Consider the following 21,300-nt stretch of genomic DNA (forward strand, 5'->3'; position numbering starts at 1 on the left):
GGGATAGATCACCGTACCGATGTGTTGAGATTATTCCCCTAAAATGGGATGAGACTGATGTGTTGAGATTATTCCCCTTAATTGAGATGAGATGATTTCTAGCAGAAAGTGATGTCGACCCACATGGCATTGTGGTGAGACGGCTTAGCCGATCGGGCCGAGATCTGACGCCATGCCGCGGACATGGAGGTGTTGTGATTGTATGTCTTAGGGTGAGACGGCTTAGCCGATCTGGCTTAGATCGGACTCCGTGCTAATAGCACGGTGGTGTATCGGAATAAAAGATCTCCCAACTTAAAAATATCGATATTTACTTGAAACTTTATTTTTCTCTTAACTTGGCGCTTTAACATTTTTTGAGGCTTACATTAATTCCATGTTTGTTTCTCCTTGTACTGTTACTCGATTAATTGAGAGGGTGTTTAGTCTTACATACTAGTATTATTCCATATGTACTAACGTCCCTTTTGCCGGGGGCTCTGCGTCTTTAATGGATGCAGGTGGTTTCACAGTAGGCGGCATCAATCAGTGATAGCGGTACACCCTTTTCTCAGCTGACTTGGTGAGCCCCACTTCATATCGGGGTCTTGTGCCTTTTGTTCCTTATGTATAGTGTTTTGAGGTATAGACATGGCTCCAGTACCATCATATTCCTCTTTTGTTTCAAGTAGAGTCTTCGTAGACAAAGTGTGAGTTGTATTTTGATTTGGGTAAGTCAAACTTGAAATGATATACTTGTAACACATGTTTCCACTTCTAAAACTACGAATGTGTAATGTATTTTGGAAATTTGTAATGAAGTATCTAATGGTAACGAAATTGGTGTGGTACATGTCATCCTCCTATTGTCTAATTCATGATATTCATCTTCACTTTATTCATGTGTAAGGTCGGATAGAAGGCATCGAGTAGGTTTTCTTGAATAGGATATCTCAGTTGAGTGCCGGCCATGCTCCCCAAGGTCGGGGCATGACAAATCTGGTCACTTGGCTCCTGAAAAGCTTGGTCTTCTCACCTTTACCAGCATATGTATATCCTTTGAGATTAGAAAAATGAACATGTTGATTGATATGTTCTTCCCATGCATGCCTGAATTCCTTCTCTTCCAAAGATGCCATACAATTAGACATGGTATGGCATAGTACACAACTTTCAAACTTTTATTAACTGGCCTTCTCCGCCATTCGTTAATTACATGTACTAATTGTTTTCCTTCTATGTTGATCCCTGCAGGTGAAGAGATGTATTTCCAAAGAAATCTGGCTACTGGAGACTTGAAAAACACGTGGGGAAGTGTTTCTTCTTTTGGAAATCTACAACACCAACGTTTGGAAGTTCTAAAATAACCTAGCCTTAAGAAGAAACCATCTAGAGGCAATTTAGCTTTCCACGATCTCCACATAAATAAGGAAACATTAAATGGCAACCCTTTCACCCAAATGAACTTATATAGCTTGCTTTCTTGCCTTCTTCTCCTTGTATATTGCCAAGCAGATTTTACTATAAATTGTCCCTTAGTTTTAAGCTTCCACCATGGTCTATCATTCAAATAATCACATGAAGGTGGTGCAATAGATTCAAGAACATGATCAGCTATCTCACCTAGCAGTAGCTCCATTAGTAGCACATCATTCCATTCCCCATTCTCCACAACCTCATCTACATGCACTATGGATTCATCACACCAATGATATGGCCCAGAGGCACGATAAAGAGCTCCAAGACCAGACCAGTTGTCGTACCAAAAGTGAGTATTACCCCTTTTTAGTTGCCACCATATTTGATGGTCCACTTGATCTCTCATTTGAAGCATCTACTTCCATACTTGAGATCCATCTCTCCAAGGTACCAAAACTTCATTCCTCAAGAATGTAGACCATAATGTATACTTAGTTCTATATTTCCACCAGAGCTTTGCAAAAAGTGCTTTGGATACATCATGTAGGGATCTAAAACCAAGACCACCCTCATCTTTAGGTAAGCACAAATAATCCCAAGCAGCCAATATCTTGCCCTACCATTTCTAGGGTTACTCTAGTAGAACCTAGCAAACATCTTATGCAATAGAGTAATGACATTTAAGGGTGGGTTCACAGCTGGCAGGAGGTGAATTTGCATGCTCTCAAGCACATGTGAGATTAAAACAGTCCTACCTCCAATAGATAGCAGGTTGCCTTTCCATGTTTGTAACCTCTCTTGTACTTTGAATATGATGGACTTATAAAAATCCTTCTGCCTCCTACTGTAGAATATTGGACAGCCTAAATATGTGAAGGGGGATTGATGCCTTTAAAATTCAGTGATAATATGTACTGTATTGCCTTCTTCTTCAGGAACATTTTCATGCATATAAAAATCTGACTTCTCCTTGTTAACTTTTTGACCTAAAGCTACATTATATTCCCCTAGTACATTCATGATCAACTGGATTGCCCCAGAGTGAGAAGAACTGAAAATGATAGTGTCATCAGCATATGAGAGATAATTGATGTTGTAACTCCATTTTGGCATTCCAAAGCCTATGAAATTAGGGTTATCAAATAAAGCATTCAATGCCCTACCAATCACCTCTGCAGCCAATATAAACAATGTAGGAGACAATGGATCTCCTTGCTTTACACTGCTTGAAGATTTGAAGAAACCATTTGGATGACCATTTAATAGTACTAAATACCTATTGTTTGAAACTAACCTGAATATCATATCAATGAATGTTTCCCCAAATCCCATATGTCTCAACACTTTTGTCAAAAATAACCATGAAACCCTATCATATGCTTTGGCCATATCTAATTTTATCACCACATTGGATGGCTTGCCTCTCTTCCTTATGTCAGTGATAATCTCCTGTGTTAATAAGATGTTCTCCACAATACTCCTTCCTTTTACAAAGCCTGCTTGATTTGAAGAAATAAGAGTAGGCAAAAAGTCTACCAACCTCTCATGAATCACCATAGAGATGATCTTGTTTGAGAAATTGCTCAAACTAATTGGCCTCATATCTGAGAAGGTTGCAACATTCTTCTTCTTAGGTAACAACACAAGATTTGTGTGTGCAATGAATTTTGGCAGCTCAGCACTACAAAAGAATGCCCTAACCATATTCAACACATCATCACCAATAATATCCCAGCTAGATTGATAAAGCTATTCAGTGAATCTATCAGGTCCACTGGCACTATCTCCATTCAAGCCAAAAACTGCAAGCTTGACTTCCTCCAATAATGGTTCTGCCCACAGTCTATAATTTTGTTCATAAATGACCATTTTAGGAACATGGTTCACTATGTCAAAATCTATTAGAATCCTCTCCTCATTGAATTGAGCTTGAAATAAATCCACTGCCTCCTTAGCCATCTCTTCTTGTGAATCAATCCAATTACCATTATTATCAAGAATTCTGGACACCTGTAGCCTCTTCCTCTTTCCTTTGACATGAGCATGAAAGAATTTAGTATTTCTATCTCTATCTTTGAACCACTGCATGCCTGTATTTTGCCTCCAAAATTCATCTTCTAAGTGGTAGTACCTGGTAAGATCAGCCTCCACTTTGTGCAATTTAGCTCTATTTTGAGCTGTTGGATGAAGCTCAAACTCAATTTGATGAACTTTTATCACATCTTCTAAGGCATCAATTTATTTGAAAACATCACCAAATATTTCTTTGCTCCAAGCTGCCAATGCTATCTTCACCTTCTTCATCATATTTTGAAATACTATGAATGGATTGCCAATACAACCAGAGTGCCAATTTTCCTTAACCACTTTCAAGAAAGAATCGTGCTTTGTTCAGAAGTTAAGAAGCTTGAATGATTTCCTTACTTGTACACTATTAACATTACATGATAATAAGAGTGGAGCATGGTCTGACCCATACTGGATCATATTCTCAACCTCCAGAACTGGGAATAAATCTTGGAATTGTTGATTAGACAAGAACCTATCTAGCCTCTTGAATATGCAATAAATATCCGACCTCCCATTCCACCATGTATAAAGACTCCCTTTGAATCCAAGATCATACAGTGCACATGTGTCAACACAATGAGCAAAGTCTTCAACTTCACTCAGGTAGACTTGAAAGCCACCATACTTGTCTTCCTACGATAAGATGATATTGAAATCACCTCCTACAAGCCAAGGAGATTCTATGTCGGAATCTAAATCATACATAGAGTCCCACAGTTCAATTCTCTCTATTGCATCACATTTAGAATATACAAGTGTAGTAATCAATTCCTTCCCTAGACTTCTATGAAACAACTTTAGATTCATTTTTGTTCCATATCCATAATAATGTCTACATCAATATCCTCATCAACAAATGCACATATCTTGCCATTCATGTTTGCATAAGCAGAATGAATACCCAGCTTTCTTCTATACTCTTCAAGCTTGTTAATATCTTGCCAAGGCTCCATCAACCCAATCAAATAAAAATTGTACTTTCTGTGAAGGTTAAGTAACCTATTGAAAGCTTTTTGTGTGTTTATCGACCTCACATTCCAAAATAAAGCATTATCCATAGGATTATTTGGTCATAGCGATCCCATTTCTCTTTGGTTGCACCCTTACAGTTACTATCTTTTCCTTTTGTTTCCTTGCATGTTTCCCGGTTCATTTTTTAGTGTCAACACTCCTGGATAAGATGTCCCCACCCCTAGCTACCTGTTGAAAGTTGGCAGTCGTTGATTCTTCCTCAATATCCTCACCTAGGTCTTTCTATTCACCATTGCCATCATCCACCACCTACAGAGCCAAAAGATTTGGTTCATGATTTTGGCTATAATTCCCAACGCATTTTAGCCCCTGTTATTATTGAGAATTCCCTTAGCCAATATACCACTTGTACCACTAAAAGTTTTCCCAGCCAGGATTCCAAGATCATCAAATGCAAGAGTCATAATTTGAATAGCATTGTTACTTTGCCCAGTTTCAGGAATACTGGACCTTGTGGTGAGATAAATTTGATCATGTGACTGTCTAGTAGCCTCCTTCAACACCATAGAACTCTGCTTCTTACCTCCCAATGCCTCTTGGATCTCCTTGAATTGAACCTCATAAACATCACCAAAGCTAGGGTTTACTGTAGCAAACACTGTAGGAATTAATGTTCTATTGGGTTCCCATATTACCTTCAATTGTTTGATGGTGTGACCCCACAATATCCTTTAATACCTCAACATTATCACCCCCAGCCTAATCATCACCAGAAAACTCCACCGGATAACCTCCAACCTTGGCCAAAACCTAGACAATGCCCTTAGGGTTTACTATTCCATTGGTTTTCTTCTTAGCTGAAGCCTCAACTACTGGATCACCACTGATATTTCGTTCTTTATTTACTCCTTCATCATCTCCAAGTGATAGCTTTGCTTGTTTCTTGGTAGAGCCTTGGCCAGTTTCAACCATAGTTTGTGAAATCCGAGGGTTTACTGTAGCACTAGGGCTACAAATTAGCTGCAGTTTCTCCATTACGCCGCCCCTTTACTCCTTGTTTCTAGGACTAGTTTTAGTAGTTGTATTACCCTCCATCTTCTCCATTTCATCACTCCATAGGACTTTACCAGAATTAGCTTCATTATTAACACCACTGTCTTCAGAATCCTCAAAAGTTTGCGATGGAATCTTCTGACATGAGTGATAAATATGACATTAAGATCCCTCATATCTTCCTTTCTTGTGCCAAATCTCCTGCGAACCCATTATATTGTTGACTCCTTCTTACTTTCCTCATCAATCCCAACTGCATAAGGATTAGTTAAATTTTCCTTAGCCGCATAGGATCTAAATGCTTGCATTAATGTATAGAAGACATGCCTATAGGATCAAAAAATGCTTTATTTGCTACTTGCTCAACATGCTCTATTCTTATATATTGCTAGACACCATGCCTATAGGTTTAAATCTTGCATGATCATTTAGAAATAGTAACATAGGACCTTAGTATTGATCCTTCCAACTCGTAACATATCTTGAAAATATGACTATAGGATTCAAATCGAGTTCGTCCGATGTTTGCTTAGCCCGTTTCACTTCTATAGACAGCATGCCTATAGGATATCACTTGGGTTATAAAGACTGTTTGCATTAATATCTCTCTCTCAATGGTTCGCCTAGAAATCATGGCTATAGGATGTAACAACCCGGCCATTCATTTTGAGAATTTAAGTCCCATCCGGCGGCATAAGGCCCTGAGCATCTTCGTATTATGTGCCTTGACTTGCGTGCATGGTTGATTTCAGTTACCGGATGATTCGGAGTGATTTGGGATACTTAGTCCCTAAAACGAAAGCTTAAGTCTTAGGATTTTGACCGTAGTCAGAACTATGTAAAGACGATTCCGGAATGGAGTTCCGTCGGTTCCATTAATTCCTTGGGTGATTTTGGACTTAGAAGCGTGTCCGGACTGTAAATTCGAGGTCTGTAGCTGATTTAGGCTTGAAATGACGAAAGTCGAATTTTTGGAGATTTGAACCGGAAGTGGACTTTTTGATATCGGGGTCGGAATGCGATTTCGAGAGTTGGAACAGCTCTGTTATGTTATTTGGGACTTGCCTGCAAAATTTGATGTCATCCCGGGTTGATTTGATAGGTTTCGGCACGGGTTTTAGAAGTTATAAGATTTGAAATTTATAAGTTCGATTCATGGTGCGATTCATAGTTTCGACGTTGTTTGATGTGATTTGAGACCTCGAGCGGGTCCGTGTTAGGGTATAGAACTTGTTGGTGTGTTTGGACGGGGTCCCGAGGGCCCCGGGTGTTTTTCGAACGAGTTGCGGATGATTTCCATGGTTTTGGGGAGGTCTGAGTTCTTGTGTAATCGCAGCTGCAGACCCTAGGCGCAGGTGCGATGGTCGCAGGTGCGAAGAATGAGGCGCAAGTGCGGGAAGAGCTAAACTTGGCAGTCTCTGCAGGTGCGGTGAATTTGTGCGCATCAGCGGACTCGCACGTGCGGAGATGGAAGCGTAGATGCGAGAATTTGAGAGTTGGGCTGGGGTCGCAGGTGAGAGGAAGTTCCTCATCTGCGATGCCCGCATATGCGCAGAAGACTCACAGTTGTAGAGGCTGTGGGAGTTAGTGACTTCTACAGGTGCGACTAGTTAGACAGCATGTGCGGTAGGCGCAGGTGCGAGGATCGCTGGGCAGAAAGGGGTTGGAATCGAGGGTTATTTCATTTTCACTCCATTTATGATTTTGAGCTCGGGAGAAAACGATTCTTCGAGGGATTTTCAGAGGAATCTTATGGGTAACGATTTCTTACTCAAATTTGGTTTTATTGCATTAATCTATAGTTGTTTTCTCCATTTAGTTTTGGATTTTTGGGGTTGAAATTGGGAAAAATTAGAAGTTCTTCGATAAAGATTTCGAGTTTTGAAAGGGGATTTGGTGGTCGGATTTGAGTATTTCTTATATGGTTGGACTCGTGAGTGAATGGGTGTTCATATTTTGTGATTTTTACCTGATTCTGAGACGTGGGCCCGGGTTGACTTTTTAGGGCAAATTTTGAAATTTTGTTAAAATATTGATTTCATTAATTGGATGAGTCTATTATCATTGTATTCATGATATGCAATTGTGTTTGTTTAGATGGCTCATCATGAGAAGAATAGATCTATCAAGGTTGATTATATTAAATCGGGGTGGAGCGTAAGTCAGGCTTTCAATGAATGTTTGAGTGATATTCTCAAACTAACTCCATTGTTACTTGTTGATCCTAAACCGGTGCTTGAGGATGAGATTGAAGATCGATGGAAATGGTTTAAGGTAGGTAAAAATTCAGTTTGGCATCTACTAATTTATGTATAAAACTAACTAAATGCAGTTTTTACAGTTTTACAAAGATATTTTTATATTTAGAGATAACACCATAATTTATCTTATAGGGTTGTTTAGGTGCATTAGATGGTACTTATATACAAATTAGAGTTCCATCCCAGTACAAACCAAGATACAGGACAAGGAAGAAACTAATGTATTGGGAGTTTGGGATAGAAACCTCACAAATAGATAGAATAGCAGCAAATAGCATCTTTCTAGCCTGCATATTCGTGGAACTCAATCTCATTTAGAAAGCCTGATCTCTATCTTTCAGCAACTGAACGGGAAGTGGTTTAAGAATAAGACCTCATAAAGTCAGCGAAGCTAAGGTTTCGTATGTGTTATATCTTTTCGATCGAGCGAGAACTTATAAGGAAGGCCTTCATTGCCCAGGTGAGAGGAAGTTCCTCATCTGCGATGCCCGCATATGCGCAGAAGACTCACAGTTGTAGAGGCTGTGGGAGTTAGTGACTTCTACAGGTGCGACTAGTTAGACAGCATGTGCGGTAGGCGCAGGTGCGAGGATCGCTGGGCAGAAAGGGGTTGGAATCGAGGGTTATTTCATTTTCACTCCATTTATGATTTTGAGCTCGGGAGAAAACGATTCTTCGAGGGATTTTCAGAGGAATCTTATGGGTAACGATTTCTTACTCAAATTTGGTTTTATTGCATTAATCTATAGTTGTTTTCTCCATTTAGTTTTGGATTTTTGGGGTTGAAATTGGGAAAAATTAGAAGTTCTTCGATAAAGATTTCGAGTTTTGAAAGGGGATTTGGTGGTCGGATTTGAGTATTTCTTATATGGTTGGACTCGTGAGTGAATGGGTGTTCATATTTTGTGATTTTTACCTGATTCTGAGACGTGGGCCCGGGTTGACTTTTTAGGGCAAATTTCGAAATTTTGTTAAAATATTGATTTCATTAATTGGATGAGTCTATTATCATTGTATTCATGATATGCAATTGTGTTTGTTTAGATGGCTCATCATGAGAAGAATAGATCTATCAAGGTTGATTATATTAAATCGGGGTGGAGCGTAAGTCAGGCTTTCAATGAATGTTTGAGTGATATTCTCAAACTAACTCCATTGTTACTTGTTGATCCTAAACCGGTGCTTGAGGATGAGATTGAAGATCGATGGAAATGGTTTAAGGTAGGTAAAAATTCAGTTTGGCATCTACTAATTTATGTATAAAACTAACTAAATGCAGTTTTTACAGTTTTACAAAGATATTTTTATATTTAGAGATAACACCATAATTTATCTTATAGGGTTGTTTAGGTGCATTAGATGGTACTTATATACAAATTAGAGTTCCATCCCAGTACAAACCAAGATACAGGACAAGGAAGAAACTAATGTATTGGGAGTTTGGGATAGAAACCTCACAAATAGATAGAATAGCAGCAAATAGCATCTTTCTAGCCTGCATATTCGTGGAACTCAATCTCATTTAGAAAGCCTGATCTCTATCTTTCAGCAACTGAACGGGAAGTGGTTTAAGAATAAGACCTCATAAAGTCAGCGAAGCTAAGGTTTCGTATGTGTTATATCTTTTCGATCGAGCGAGAACTTATAAGGAAGGCCTTCATTGCCCAGGTGAGAGGAAGTTCCTCATCTGCGATGCCCGCATATGCGCAGAAGACTCACAGTTGTAGAGGCTGTGGGAGTTAGTGACTTCTACAGGTGCGACTAGTTAGACAGCATGTGCGGTAGGCGCAGGTGCGAGGATCGCTGGGCAGAAAGGGGTTGGAATCGAGGGTTATTTCATTTTCACTCCATTTATGATTTTGAGCTCGGGAGAAAACGATTCTTCGAGGGATTTTCAGAGGAATCTTATGGGTAACGATTTCTTACTCAAATTTGGTTTTATTGCATTAATCTATAGTTGTTTTCTCCATTTAGTTTTGGATTTTTGGGGTTGAAATTGGGAAAAATTAGAAGTTCTTCAATAAAGATTTCGAGTTTTGAAAGGGGATTTGGTGGTCGGATTTGAGTATTTCTTATATGGTTGGACTCGTGAGTGAATGGATGTTCATATTTTGTGATTTTTACCTGATTCTGAGACGTGGGCCCGGGTTGACTTTTTAGGGCAAATTTCGAAATTTTGTTAAAATATTGATTTCATTAATTGGATGAGTCTATTATCATTGTATTCATGATATGCAATTGTGTTTGTTTAGATGGCTCATCATGAGAAGAATAGATCTATCAAGGTTGATTATATTAAATCGGGGTGGAGCGTAAGTCAGGCTTTCAATGAATGTTTGAGTGATATTCTCAAACTAACTCCATTGTTACTTGTTGATCCTAAACCGGTGCTTGAGGATGAGATTGAAGATCGATGGAAATGGTTTAAGGTAGGTAAAAATTCAGTTTGGCATCTACTAATTTATGTATAAAACTAACTAAATGCAGTTTTTACAGTTTTACAAAGATATTTTTATATTTAGAGATAACACCATAATTTATCTTATAGGGTTGTTTAGGTGCATTAGATGGTACTTATATACAAATTAGAGTTCCATCCCAGTACAAACCAAGATACAGGACAAGGAAGAAACTAATGTATTGGGAGTTTGGGATAGAAACCTCAATTTTACTAATGTGTTACCTGGTTGGGAAGGTTCAGCTGCCGACGGCCATGTATTACGAGATGTTGTAGCAAGAAGGAATGGTTTGAAAATCCACGAGGGTATGCCATGTCTATGCTTTCAAGTTACATCACAAAAAGAATTAGATATGAAAGTAACTAAATTGTATGTCTACATTATAGGTAATTATTATTTGTGCGATGGAGGATATACGAACGGAAAAGATTTTCTTTCACCTTATCGAGGATATAGATATTGGTTAAAGGATTGGAGAGGTGACAATCCATTGCTTCGATGTAAAGAAGAGCTTTTCAATATGAGGCATGCTAGGGCTCGTAATGTTATTGAAAGGGCATTTGGTCTGCTGAAAGGACGTTGGGGAATTCTTAGAAGCTCTTCGTGCTACTCAGTTAAGGTTCATAACAGGATCATTAGTGCTTGTTGCTTGATTCACAACTTTATTTGCAGAGAGATGGAAGTGGATCCCTTAGACATTGATATGAAAGAACAAATAGAGTATCAACACCAAAACATTGATGTTGTTGAATCGTCCGAGGAGTGGACCACTTGGAGGGATGAGTTGGCTCAATCAATGTGGAATGCAAGATCTAACAATTGATCAATTATCACAAAAAAAAATTTATCTGTTTCAAATGGAAGTTGAGAGCATTGGGCATGTGCTACTTCACCGTATAGTGCTTATTGGTCTAAAATACAACCTGTTAGCTATATAAAACTTTTTCGACTTCATTAGCTCTTTTGAATTGGCCTGGTATAAATTGTATAGCTGCTAGACACTTCTAATTTTTTTGTGAGCTTAATTGCACATCCTTATGTACTTTCTACATCTCTTGATATTGTATGTTTTAATCTATAATGAAGACTAGTTGAATCAGTTGACGTTTGTGAGCTTAATTGCTCATTCTTCTATCGTTGTAAAGTATATTAATATAGAAATGCATCTCTGATATATTGAAATCTTTTTGAAGCTATTATAATGTTTTGTTCTTCTTCCTGATTTTCTTGGTAATGTATTTCACAAGATTTTACAGGCAAAATGAATAGTCAAACATCTTCAAACAAGGTGTCAAAAAAATCAAGCAACTCAACACCTTCAACACGAAGGATGTGGATTCCAGAAGAAGAACACACTCTTTTAGATGGGTTGAAAGAGTTGTGTGTTAAGGGTTGGAGAGAAGATAATGGAACCTTTAGGCCGGGGTACTTGATGGAGTTAGAGCGCTACATACGCAAACAACATCCTAAAAGCGGATTGAAAGGTGATCCACATATCAAAAATAAAATAAAATATTGGAAGAGAAGTTATGGAAGTATAGCTTCGCTAAAAAATTGAAGTGGTTTGGGATTTCAATATAGTGATGGAGCTATAATAGTTGACGATCCAAAATTTTGGGATGACTTTATAAAGGTAACTAATACTTTGCTTAAAATTATTAAAATTTTGTTACGTCATATATGTATTTTTCTAATATGACATTGCTATATTTTTTAAATTATTTTCTAGATTGATCCACTAGCCAAATATATGAATACTAGAAATGGCCGATGTTTGAGGATTGGGAGGAAATTTTTGGCAAGGATAGAGCAACCGGAGAGTTCGCAGAAGGGCCGCTAGATGCTTCTGAGGAAATTCAAAAGAGTCAAGCTCCAAAAGTTTGTAATGATATGAGTTTGGGATTTTCTATCAATATTGATGAAGACGAAGAAGCTGACGCTTATCATAGCCCTAAAGTATTTACTGGAGAAGCTGAAAATGCCACTGGATATAGTGCATTTACTGAAGCTGAAAATACCACTGAACCCAGTTCATTTCCTGGAGCTGAAAATGTCATTGGACCTAGCGCATTTACTGGAGCTGAAAATGCCACTGGACCTAGTGCCGGAGCGTCTGAAAATGAATATCCTGGATCCCAACAAACTCATAAACAAGGTGCGTATGATAAAAGGTCCTCTTCTAATGTAAACGAAAAAGAGAAAAGCAAGCAAAGAAAAAAAATAGTAGAGGATGATAATGAGACATTTCTCAAAGGTATGATGGAAATTATGAAAAACTTTACTTAAAGTCAAGACAAAAGAATGGGTGCCTTGATTGAAAAGATTGGGGATCGTGACCGATCCAATGTTCGTGGACAGATATATTCTATCCTTGAATCTCCCGTATTTGAGTTATACACCATAGAGCAACGTAACAAAGCTTCAATGATTCTCTGTGATGATGACAAAAAGATGGAATTGTTTTAACGTATGGGTGAATTTGAGCGTCATACAATGATGTCGATGCTCGTCAATGATAAACTTTAAAAGTATGGTAAACATGTGGATATAAGTGGTGGCACTAGTTTGATAGTTTTTTGCTTGGCTAACAACTTCAAAGTTTGACGGTAGTGCCATTGTTTGATACCTCTAGTTATTGGTGTGGGCAGGAGGATGCTTGATTTTTTTGTGTAACTAATGTTTATTAAATAGCTCTACTCCAGTGTAAATGTTAAATGCATATGTTTATCAAACTCTTTGTAGTCGTTTAACTTTGAGATTCTATGATGTAATTATGTAAAGCTGTTATGACAGTTCTTTAATTTCTCTTTTGTTTCTCTCCAATCTTACTTTTCATTGGTAATTTTTCTATAATTTGATAAGTTGCTTGTGACGGAAGAAGTGATGAATTTCTCTCCACAACTTAGCCACCGCCAAGAATAAATCGCTGAAAAAAACATGATTCTCAATTTATTGATGCAGATTGCTCCATTTTAGAGCTATATATTCTTGTTTGCTTGAGGAGGTTGGAAGTCAAAGAAAAAGAGGCCACCAACTTCAATTCAGTAATGAAAAGTTTTACTATTACATGATCTGTGTAAATAATGGGAATTCCATGTGACAGACCATGTTATCGTTCCAAACAAGTGATTATTATGCACAGAATGTAGCCCAAGAGTGTGAAACATCTAATTTTGAATTAACGTCATAACTTTACCTAGATTTACTTCATTGAGCAACATACTGTGAAAACGGAGCATCAAAAGTAAACTTGTTATAGCTTGATTCTTTGATAGTACTAATTTATTTATTTTTTTGCATTATTATTTTTGTACTAATCCATATAGGTTAATGGATCACTTAAAAGAGCCCCAGCCTTTCTTGTTCTGTTATCTATAAAGTTAATTTTTATAGCTAAAGTTAAAAATTATAGAGGGTACTTTTGTAAACACCTAATTTTTAAAATATTATGCAATGCTTTAATACACCAAACCAAACAGTGGATAAAAAATAATCTCAGCATAACTAATGCCAGCATTACTAATACACTCTATTCAGCACTATTCTTATATCTCCTACCAAATGACCCCTAAGAGTCACTACATGGGCTGCCACGTTAAGGAGGGGTCAAACATATCCAAAATTTTATAATTACTTAATTAATCTCCCACCAAAAATTATTAATTACCCGATTATTCACATAATTAAGAATTATCTCAATTTATTTAAAATGATACTCACTTTTAATACACTTTATACACCTTACTATCATGGCAATGTGGTACCTTGTGTGGCACTAGTTCATAAATACGAGGTATTTTAGCTCGGGCCGTATTTTATCCCAAAATGTCACACTTCGACAAAAATCATCTTCTTCAATTTGCTTACCCTCTCACCTTCATGAATTTACTTATCACTTGTTTGATATAACGTAATACTTATAATCCCAAAATAATCTCATTCCCGAACTTACATTAATTTACTTAAAGCGTACTTCCACGTACGGAAACGTGGGGTGTAACACTTACTTATGCTTTTATAGCTAATATACAGAGGTTAAAAAATTTCTTATCCACAAATCTCTTTCCAAACCTCGAGTTATAAGGATAAAGGAGGACGGAAAAGTCTTACCTATGTCGTAAGGATCGTGTTGATGTGCTCGCCTCTTGATTTTGAGTTTCGTACGATGGAATTGCTTCAAAACCCTAAGGATGTCTTAAGGATGTCTAGAGAGAGTTTTAGGTCTGATTTGGATTGAAAATAAGGCTTGGAGACGAAGTCCAACACTTTATATAGCAATATAATTCTCAACCGAACTTGTAGGTCTCAAAGGGAGCTACTTTCGCAGTCTACCAAATATGCGAATATATCTCTATTCTGATATTGTATCGACAAACGGTTTAATGCGTTGGAAACTAGACTCGTAAATATTCAATTTTGTGTGTGGATAACCCCATAACTCCAAGTATATTGGTAGTAAAATGAAGTGACATTAGACCCAAATTTCAGTATAGTTTATGAACGTAACTTGTGACGACTTTCGTCGCCTTTTGTTTCACAACTCACTTGACTTCAAAAATTAGCACAAAACTATAATATAACTAATATAACTTATAAAATCACCTTCTTATCATTTTAAGAACCCTAGTCTCACCCCAAAAGTATGGGTTATAACATTCCCAACTTGCCGACTTTCGACAAAACTTATTTTCTTTGATTCGTTTAGCTTCTAAACCTTCCAATCCTCTTGGTTCTTGCAGTTAATGATCTTAATTATTTGTAACCTACAAGGTAATATGATTAACTTACTTTATGTACTTTAAAAGATTATCTCATTTTTGAACTTACATCAATTGACTTACGACGTACTTTTACGTACAAAAACATGGGGTGTAACATGATTCTCATTTTTGAAACCTTAAGTTAGAAGAGTTAACCAAGTTTAAATTTTATGTAATTGATCTCGGGTCAGAGTTTTGATGGTCCCATTAGGTCCAGATGGTGATTTTGAACATAGGCGTATGTCTGAAATTGTATTCAGAGGTACCTAAGTGGATCTGAATTGTTTTGCCAAAAGTTGGAAATCTGAAGGCTTAGAAATTATTTAACCATGATTTGACTTATCGGCTATTGGGTTTGAATTTTGATTTCGGGACTTGAAATAGATCTGTTTTTCCATTTATGACTTGTCTGCAAAGTTTGGCGTCATTCCGAGTTGATTTGATAAGAATCAGACGCGTGGTTGTGTTTTTAGAAGTTCTTAAGTTTCATTGTAAATTTCATGAGTTTTGATGTTCGATTCGGAGTTCTGGGTGTTATTTAGGTATTTTGATCATGCAAGTGAGTTCGTATGATATTTTTAGACTTGTGTGGATGTTTAGTGTAGACCCCGGAGGGTTCGGGTGAGTTTCAGACGTGTTTCTGATTAGTTTGAACTCATTCCAGGTTGCTGGTGTGTTGGTGCTGCAGTTATTGCAATTTCGAGCACCAGCATTGCAATTGCGAAGTTTGCATAGGAATCTCAACTATCGCAATTGCGAAAATTGGATCTCAATTGCGAAGGTTGGCCTTTGCTAGGTATTTCGCATTTGCGACCAAATGGACTCATTTGCGAAAGGGAGCAGACTTCGCATTTGCGAAGTCAGTGTCGCATTTGCGACATTCCCTGGGCTTGTCAGGTGTCGCATTTGCAGTGGGATGTACTTATTTGCGAGGGTTCACAATTGTGAACCCCAGTCGCATTTGCGACTTCTGCACCAGAACAAAAGTGCTGGAAACGGGACTTAGCTTCATTTTATCATATTTTGGAACCCTAGACTTGGTATGCGGCGATTTTGAGGAGGGACTTAGCTTCATTTTATCATATTTTGGAATCCTAGACTTCGTAGGAGGCGATTTTGAGGATGTACTTTCACACACAACTATTGGGTAAGTGATTTTGATTTAATTTCAATTATATTACATGATTATCTATGAGATTTAACATCTAAATCATGAGATTTGAAGAGAAATTTTGGGGATTTCTATCTATGTTTTGAAAAATAAAAAATTGATATTTGAGAGTTGAATTGAACTCGCATTTGAAAACAAAATACATATATGGACTCGTAGGGTTATGGGTAGTCAAGATCTACCCTTGGACACAGTCTTTTGACCGGGCGAGCCCGGGGTTGACTTTTGCTGATTTTTGGGGAACTGTGTTAACATTTTAACTTTATTTATTGGAATTGATTTCTCTTGTATTATTTGATATTATTAAGTAGATTTTGGTTAGATTTGGGCCGAGCGGAGGTGAATTTTAGAGGAAAGGCATTTCAAGATTAATTGAGGGCTTTTGAGGTAAGTATCTTGCCTAACTTTATGTGGGGGAAGCTACCCCGTAGGATTTGGCTTAATTGCACTGTTTTAATTATGTGGAAGACATGTACATGAGGTGATGAGTGTGTACAAGGTCTTATATATAAAAATTGACTGGTTTAGACTATTACATTTCTTATATGCATTTAATTGAACTTGTCATATCACATTATATCTTTCGTTGTCGAACTTACTCTTAAATGATTTAATTGAAGTTGTTGATGGTAGGCTATAATCTCATGTTTTAGTCACTTATTGCACTTCAATTTACTGCACTTTTATTATGTTTGAGCTTTAATCTCTACTGTTTTGTACTTATTGTGTGTTTTATGCCTTGTAGGAGTAATTCCGAGCTATGTAGATGTTACAGAATGAATTCGAGCTATTTGGAACTTTGAAGGTTGAGTAAAAGCCCAAGGGATTAAGCCGGGATCGCGTTCGGGGGTCGAGGACCAAGTATGGATGTCAAAACGCACAAACAAATCCTTACTATTGTTTATACTCGCTGGATTTCTCCACTAATGCCCTACATGGCGCGTCGCCCCATGCGGCATGCTTGTGCAAATTTTACAGAGTGAAAATCCAATTTCGGCTAGGAGAAGGTGATTTTGGCTGGGCCCGACCCTACTTGGTATAAATATATAAAATATATTATTTTCTGGATTCTTTACACATTGGAGACCTAGGGAGGCTAAGGAAGAGTTGGAGAAGAAAAAACACAAGGAGATGATCATTCAATCCTCACTCAAGACCCGAGTTTGGATTGTTTTATGTTTTCCTTTACTTTAAACATATTTGTGATGAATTACTCCATATCTATGGAGTATTTCCCTTTAGAGTTTGATGGATTTGGTGTATTGATATTTGTTTGTGGATTATAACTCTAGTTTTATATATTGAAGCGTTTTTGGATGATTTAATTGTTGCATATATATTCACTTGTTCATGTAATCGAGAGAGGCATAACTTGTGATATCTTTGCATTATATTGTTGGTTGAGTTCATTAATTTTTTTTAGTAATCGAAAGAGGCTAGTTGAATCATTGATTAAACCTAATTAAGAGGATAATCAAGAGAGGCTCTCCTAAAGACCAATCCATTACGCATTCTTGTATATCTTCACGTGCTTAAATTGGTTCATCTTGTGAGGCTAAACCTTAATCGAGAGAGGAGGTTTTGTTGAACGTTTGAACTAATAATTGAGCAAATTTGAGAGACTCACTTGAACATTAGGAGTGAATTATCTAGAGTTAGATCCCAAATAATTATCTTGCACCTATCTTATTAAAACCATATTTTCTCCCACTGATAACTTCCTTGTTTACCTTTGTTGCGATAGTCATTAGTCAATAGCTTTACATTCTTAGTTAATTTTAGTTATTAATCATATAAATCTCAATTGTTGATTCTCCTGGATAGCAATCAAGCTAGAAACTAAGAAAATACTGTTTAACTGCAATCCTTGTGGATACGATATTATACTATACTATCTTTGACTAGCGAGCATAATTTAAGTGAGTGTTTCGAGCTCGTCAGTTGTACTATTTGTTCTATCTTTCATTGTTGAGTTTATTCTCATATGCATTAGATTGAAGTTGTTATTATATGGAATATCTTTCATTATTAAGTTTATTCTCCTATTTCATTGTGTTGCTATTGAGACTCTTGTATACGTTATTGTTGAGTAGTTGGCTATGCCTTGTTGTAATGTTGGTATTGTTGTTCTAGCAATGTTGTGGCATATGGGCATGTGTGATGCGAGTTGATTTGTTGTATAGTTGTGATTTTGGCTCTTGTGGACTTGTTGAACGGATTGTCGGGTGTTTGCACGAGGTTTCTGTCGTGCTATTATTATTATTGATATTGCACATGCGGAGAGATAAGGCAAGCTATATATATATATATATATATATATATATATATATATATATATATTGGATTTTCGCATGTGGTGAGACAAGATGGGATAATTATTGATGCGTGTGCGGCGGACAAGGCGGGCATTTACTATACTATTACGCACGCGACGAGACAGGGGGGCTATGTCAGGGATGATATGTGATGGCCTGGGGGCATATTATTGATGATATTTGTGTGGTGATGTGACTTTCTTGTATGTGTCATGCATATTACGTGAATTGTTGTGTTACTTTCAATGTGCTACTCGGTGTCTCTGATATTACTTGTTGATTTGAGCTGTGATCGTACACTTTCACAAGCATACACTATAACATGTCATTTATACCAGTCCAGGAATATAAATCTTGATGTTTAGTAATCATCTGCATGTATTCTTGCACATATGCCTTCTGTGTGTGGATTGGACTGGTAGCACATGAGTTGTCCGTGCGGATATGAGATATTGTTACTTTTGGCACGTGAGTTATCCGTGCGGATATGCGATATTGTTACTATTGGCATGTGAGTTGTCCGTGCAACACATGAGTTGTCCGTGTGGATCCAAGATATTGATGTTATCGGCACGTGAGTTGTATGTGTAGTTGTGATCGATAATGTAGGCACGAGATATCATATGTATATGATTCGTGATTTGTGATAGTTGAGGTGTGGTACCTCGAGGTGATTCTAGTTGTAATTCCTGTGGCGGAATGGTTTGATGATTAGAACTATCACTATTTTTCCTTAATTGCTTTCACTTGTATATTATCTGTGTCTTGATTATTTTGTTGTTTATCACATGATTTCCCTTTTGTTTCCATTTATTTACATTGCTTTTCCGTTGTTAGCTTTATATTAATATTTTTGCACAGGTTATTGTTTAGAAGGTGTCTTGAGTTGAACCTCGTCACTACTCCACTGAGGTTAGTCTTGATACTTATTGGGTACTGTTGTGGTGTACTCATACTACCCTTCTGCGCATTTTTGTGTAGATCCATGTACCTCAGAGCATCCCGGACGTTAGTTAGCTGCTTGTGATTTGCTGCGAAGACTTTAAGGTATATCTGCCAGTGCGTTCGTAGGCCTCGGAGTCACCTTCTATTGTCTTTCATTACTACTATTTATTTTCATTCTGGAACAGTATTGTATTCAGATATTTTAGTGTACTCAGTAGATTTTATGACTCCTACTACCGGTTTTGGGAAATTTAAAACTATTGATCATTTTTAGCTATGTATATCATTTACTGGTTTATGTTTAATGTTTAAATGGTTTAAATTTGTTAATAATTTAGCATGTGTTAGGTGTACCTAGTCCTAGGGACTAGGTGTCATCATGATCCTTAAAGTGGAATTTTGGGTCGTGACATAAGTCTGGTGTGGGATGGCTTGTGCATTGCAATCGAGTGTGGTTGGACCGCTATCACAAAGGTTTGCTAGTAGTAAGTCGCAATCACGTGGGTAGTGACAGCGATCGCGAAGAACATTTCGTTGGCAGAGGCATTTTAAATCCAGAATTCCTGAATTCACCCATTTTCATATTTTTGAGTTTTGGAGAACGAGAGGATGAGATTTTGAAGAGGGATTTCACTACACTCTTGAGGGTAAGTAATTTCTACTTCATTTTGATCATATATCTTGATTTTCCATGGATTTTCTACACCTAAAATATGGAATTTTAAAGTAAAAAATAGAATTTTTATCTACAACTTAAGAGATAGTATTTTGAGGTTTTGAATACCGATTTGGATTCGAATTTAGAACCTAGATACATATTTGGACTCCTGAGGTTATGTGTCAACGGGCTCTAGTCCTAGACTCAGGTTTTGATCATGCGAGCCCGAATTGACTCTTGTTAACTTTTTGAGAATTGATAAAAGTTTAAAGTTTTATTATTTGGAATTGATTTCTATGATTTTATTTGATCTTATTGAGTATTATTTGGCTAGATTGAAGCCGGTTGGAGGTGATTATAAACAAAAGGCAGTTTTGGAAGGTTGAAGCAGTTCTGGAAAGAGGTAAGTATCTAGGCTCTCCTTGTTAAGAGGGAATTCACCTAAAATGGACCTGATTGTTATGTGTTACTTAAGTTGGGGTGGTGTATGTGCAAGGTGACGAGCGTATATATACGAATCAAGGATTATGTCATGTGTGGAGTAGTTTGAGGCTTCTTTATGCCTTGTTTGATTATGCATCCTTCATGACACATGTTTACTTGATTGTGACTATGTGGCCTTTATAATTAAGTTAAAAATCATGTCTAGGCTTATGGTTCCTTAATTGGACATGATGACGCATTTTTGATGCATTGAGTTGTTTGCTTTAGTCGTAGTCAAACTTCATTATCATGAACATACATTCGTATATTTATTTCTATATCTTTGTGCACCATACATTTATTATATAAGCAGAGTTAGGACAGGATGGTACTTTTCCATGCGGATTGATATAGTTATGATACTGTGAGATAGATTGCACATTGAGATATATGAGTAGATTGAGGATACTGATTTTTTTCTTATTATACTGACACTTAGATATGGATCTATCCCTCCGGAGTCAGGTGATTACCCATTTTACCTTTGCCCTATGAGTTTCAGACACATGAATTTGTGCTTAGTGAGGGAAATTTATGTCAGGCACCTATAAAGCACCGAATATGTGTGATTATGACAGACACTTCTGCCAGGCACACGAGGTGTGCTGAGTGTGTGTATAGATTATACATCATGCATTCATGTAGGAGCATTCATTTACCTGCTATTTCATGAACATCATAATCTTGTATGGACTCGGGGAAAGGATTAAACTTGTCACGACCCAAAACCTAGTCCGTCGTGATGGCGCCTATCT

General features: G+C 37.3%; 1 protein-coding gene across 21 annotated transcripts; it reads left to right on the plus strand.

The window, feature by feature from the left end:
* The first annotated feature begins 478 nt into the window (after positions 1-478).
* LOC104102059 (uncharacterized) lies at positions 479-13,036 on the plus strand. Of its 21 annotated transcripts, XM_070196900.1 has the most exons (9): positions 479-622; positions 1,234-1,977; positions 2,097-2,169; positions 7,591-7,767; positions 8,799-8,975; positions 10,007-10,183; positions 10,303-10,518; positions 10,600-11,846; positions 11,943-13,036. In XM_070196900.1, the coding sequence occupies exons 4-7, from the start codon at positions 7,591-7,593 to the stop codon at positions 10,486-10,488; spliced, it is 717 nt and encodes a 238-aa protein (XP_070053001.1). In that variant the 5' UTR covers positions 479-622; positions 1,234-1,977; positions 2,097-2,169; the 3' UTR covers positions 10,489-10,518; positions 10,600-11,846; positions 11,943-13,036. The 21 variants fall into 21 exon arrangements, 13 of the variants coding, with proteins under 13 accessions (XP_070053001.1, XP_070053000.1, XP_070053002.1 ...); XM_070196899.1 differs by lacking the exon at positions 2,097-2,169 and having other exon boundaries at positions 479-710; positions 1,234-1,747; XM_070196901.1 differs by having other exon boundaries at positions 479-562; positions 1,234-2,169.
* Positions 13,037-21,300: the final 8,264 nt, after the last annotated feature.

This window comes from Nicotiana tomentosiformis, chromosome 3 (genome assembly GCF_000390325.3).
Source record: "Nicotiana tomentosiformis chromosome 3, ASM39032v3, whole genome shotgun sequence".
Taxonomy (NCBI): domain Eukaryota; kingdom Viridiplantae; phylum Streptophyta; class Magnoliopsida; order Solanales; family Solanaceae; genus Nicotiana; species Nicotiana tomentosiformis.

Coding starts and splice junctions, on each gene's coding strand:
- LOC104102059 (XM_070196899.1), top strand. CDS start 1,664: ATGCACTATGGATTCATCACACCAATGATATGGCCCAGAGGCACGATA. Junction 7,768..8,798: donor ATCGATGGAAATGGTTTAAG/GTAGGTAAAAAT, acceptor GTGTTTGTTTAG/ATGGCTCATCATGAGAAGAA. Junction 10,184..10,302: donor ATCGATGGAAATGGTTTAAG/GTAGGTAAAAAT, acceptor TTTATCTTATAG/GGTTGTTTAGGTGCATTAGA.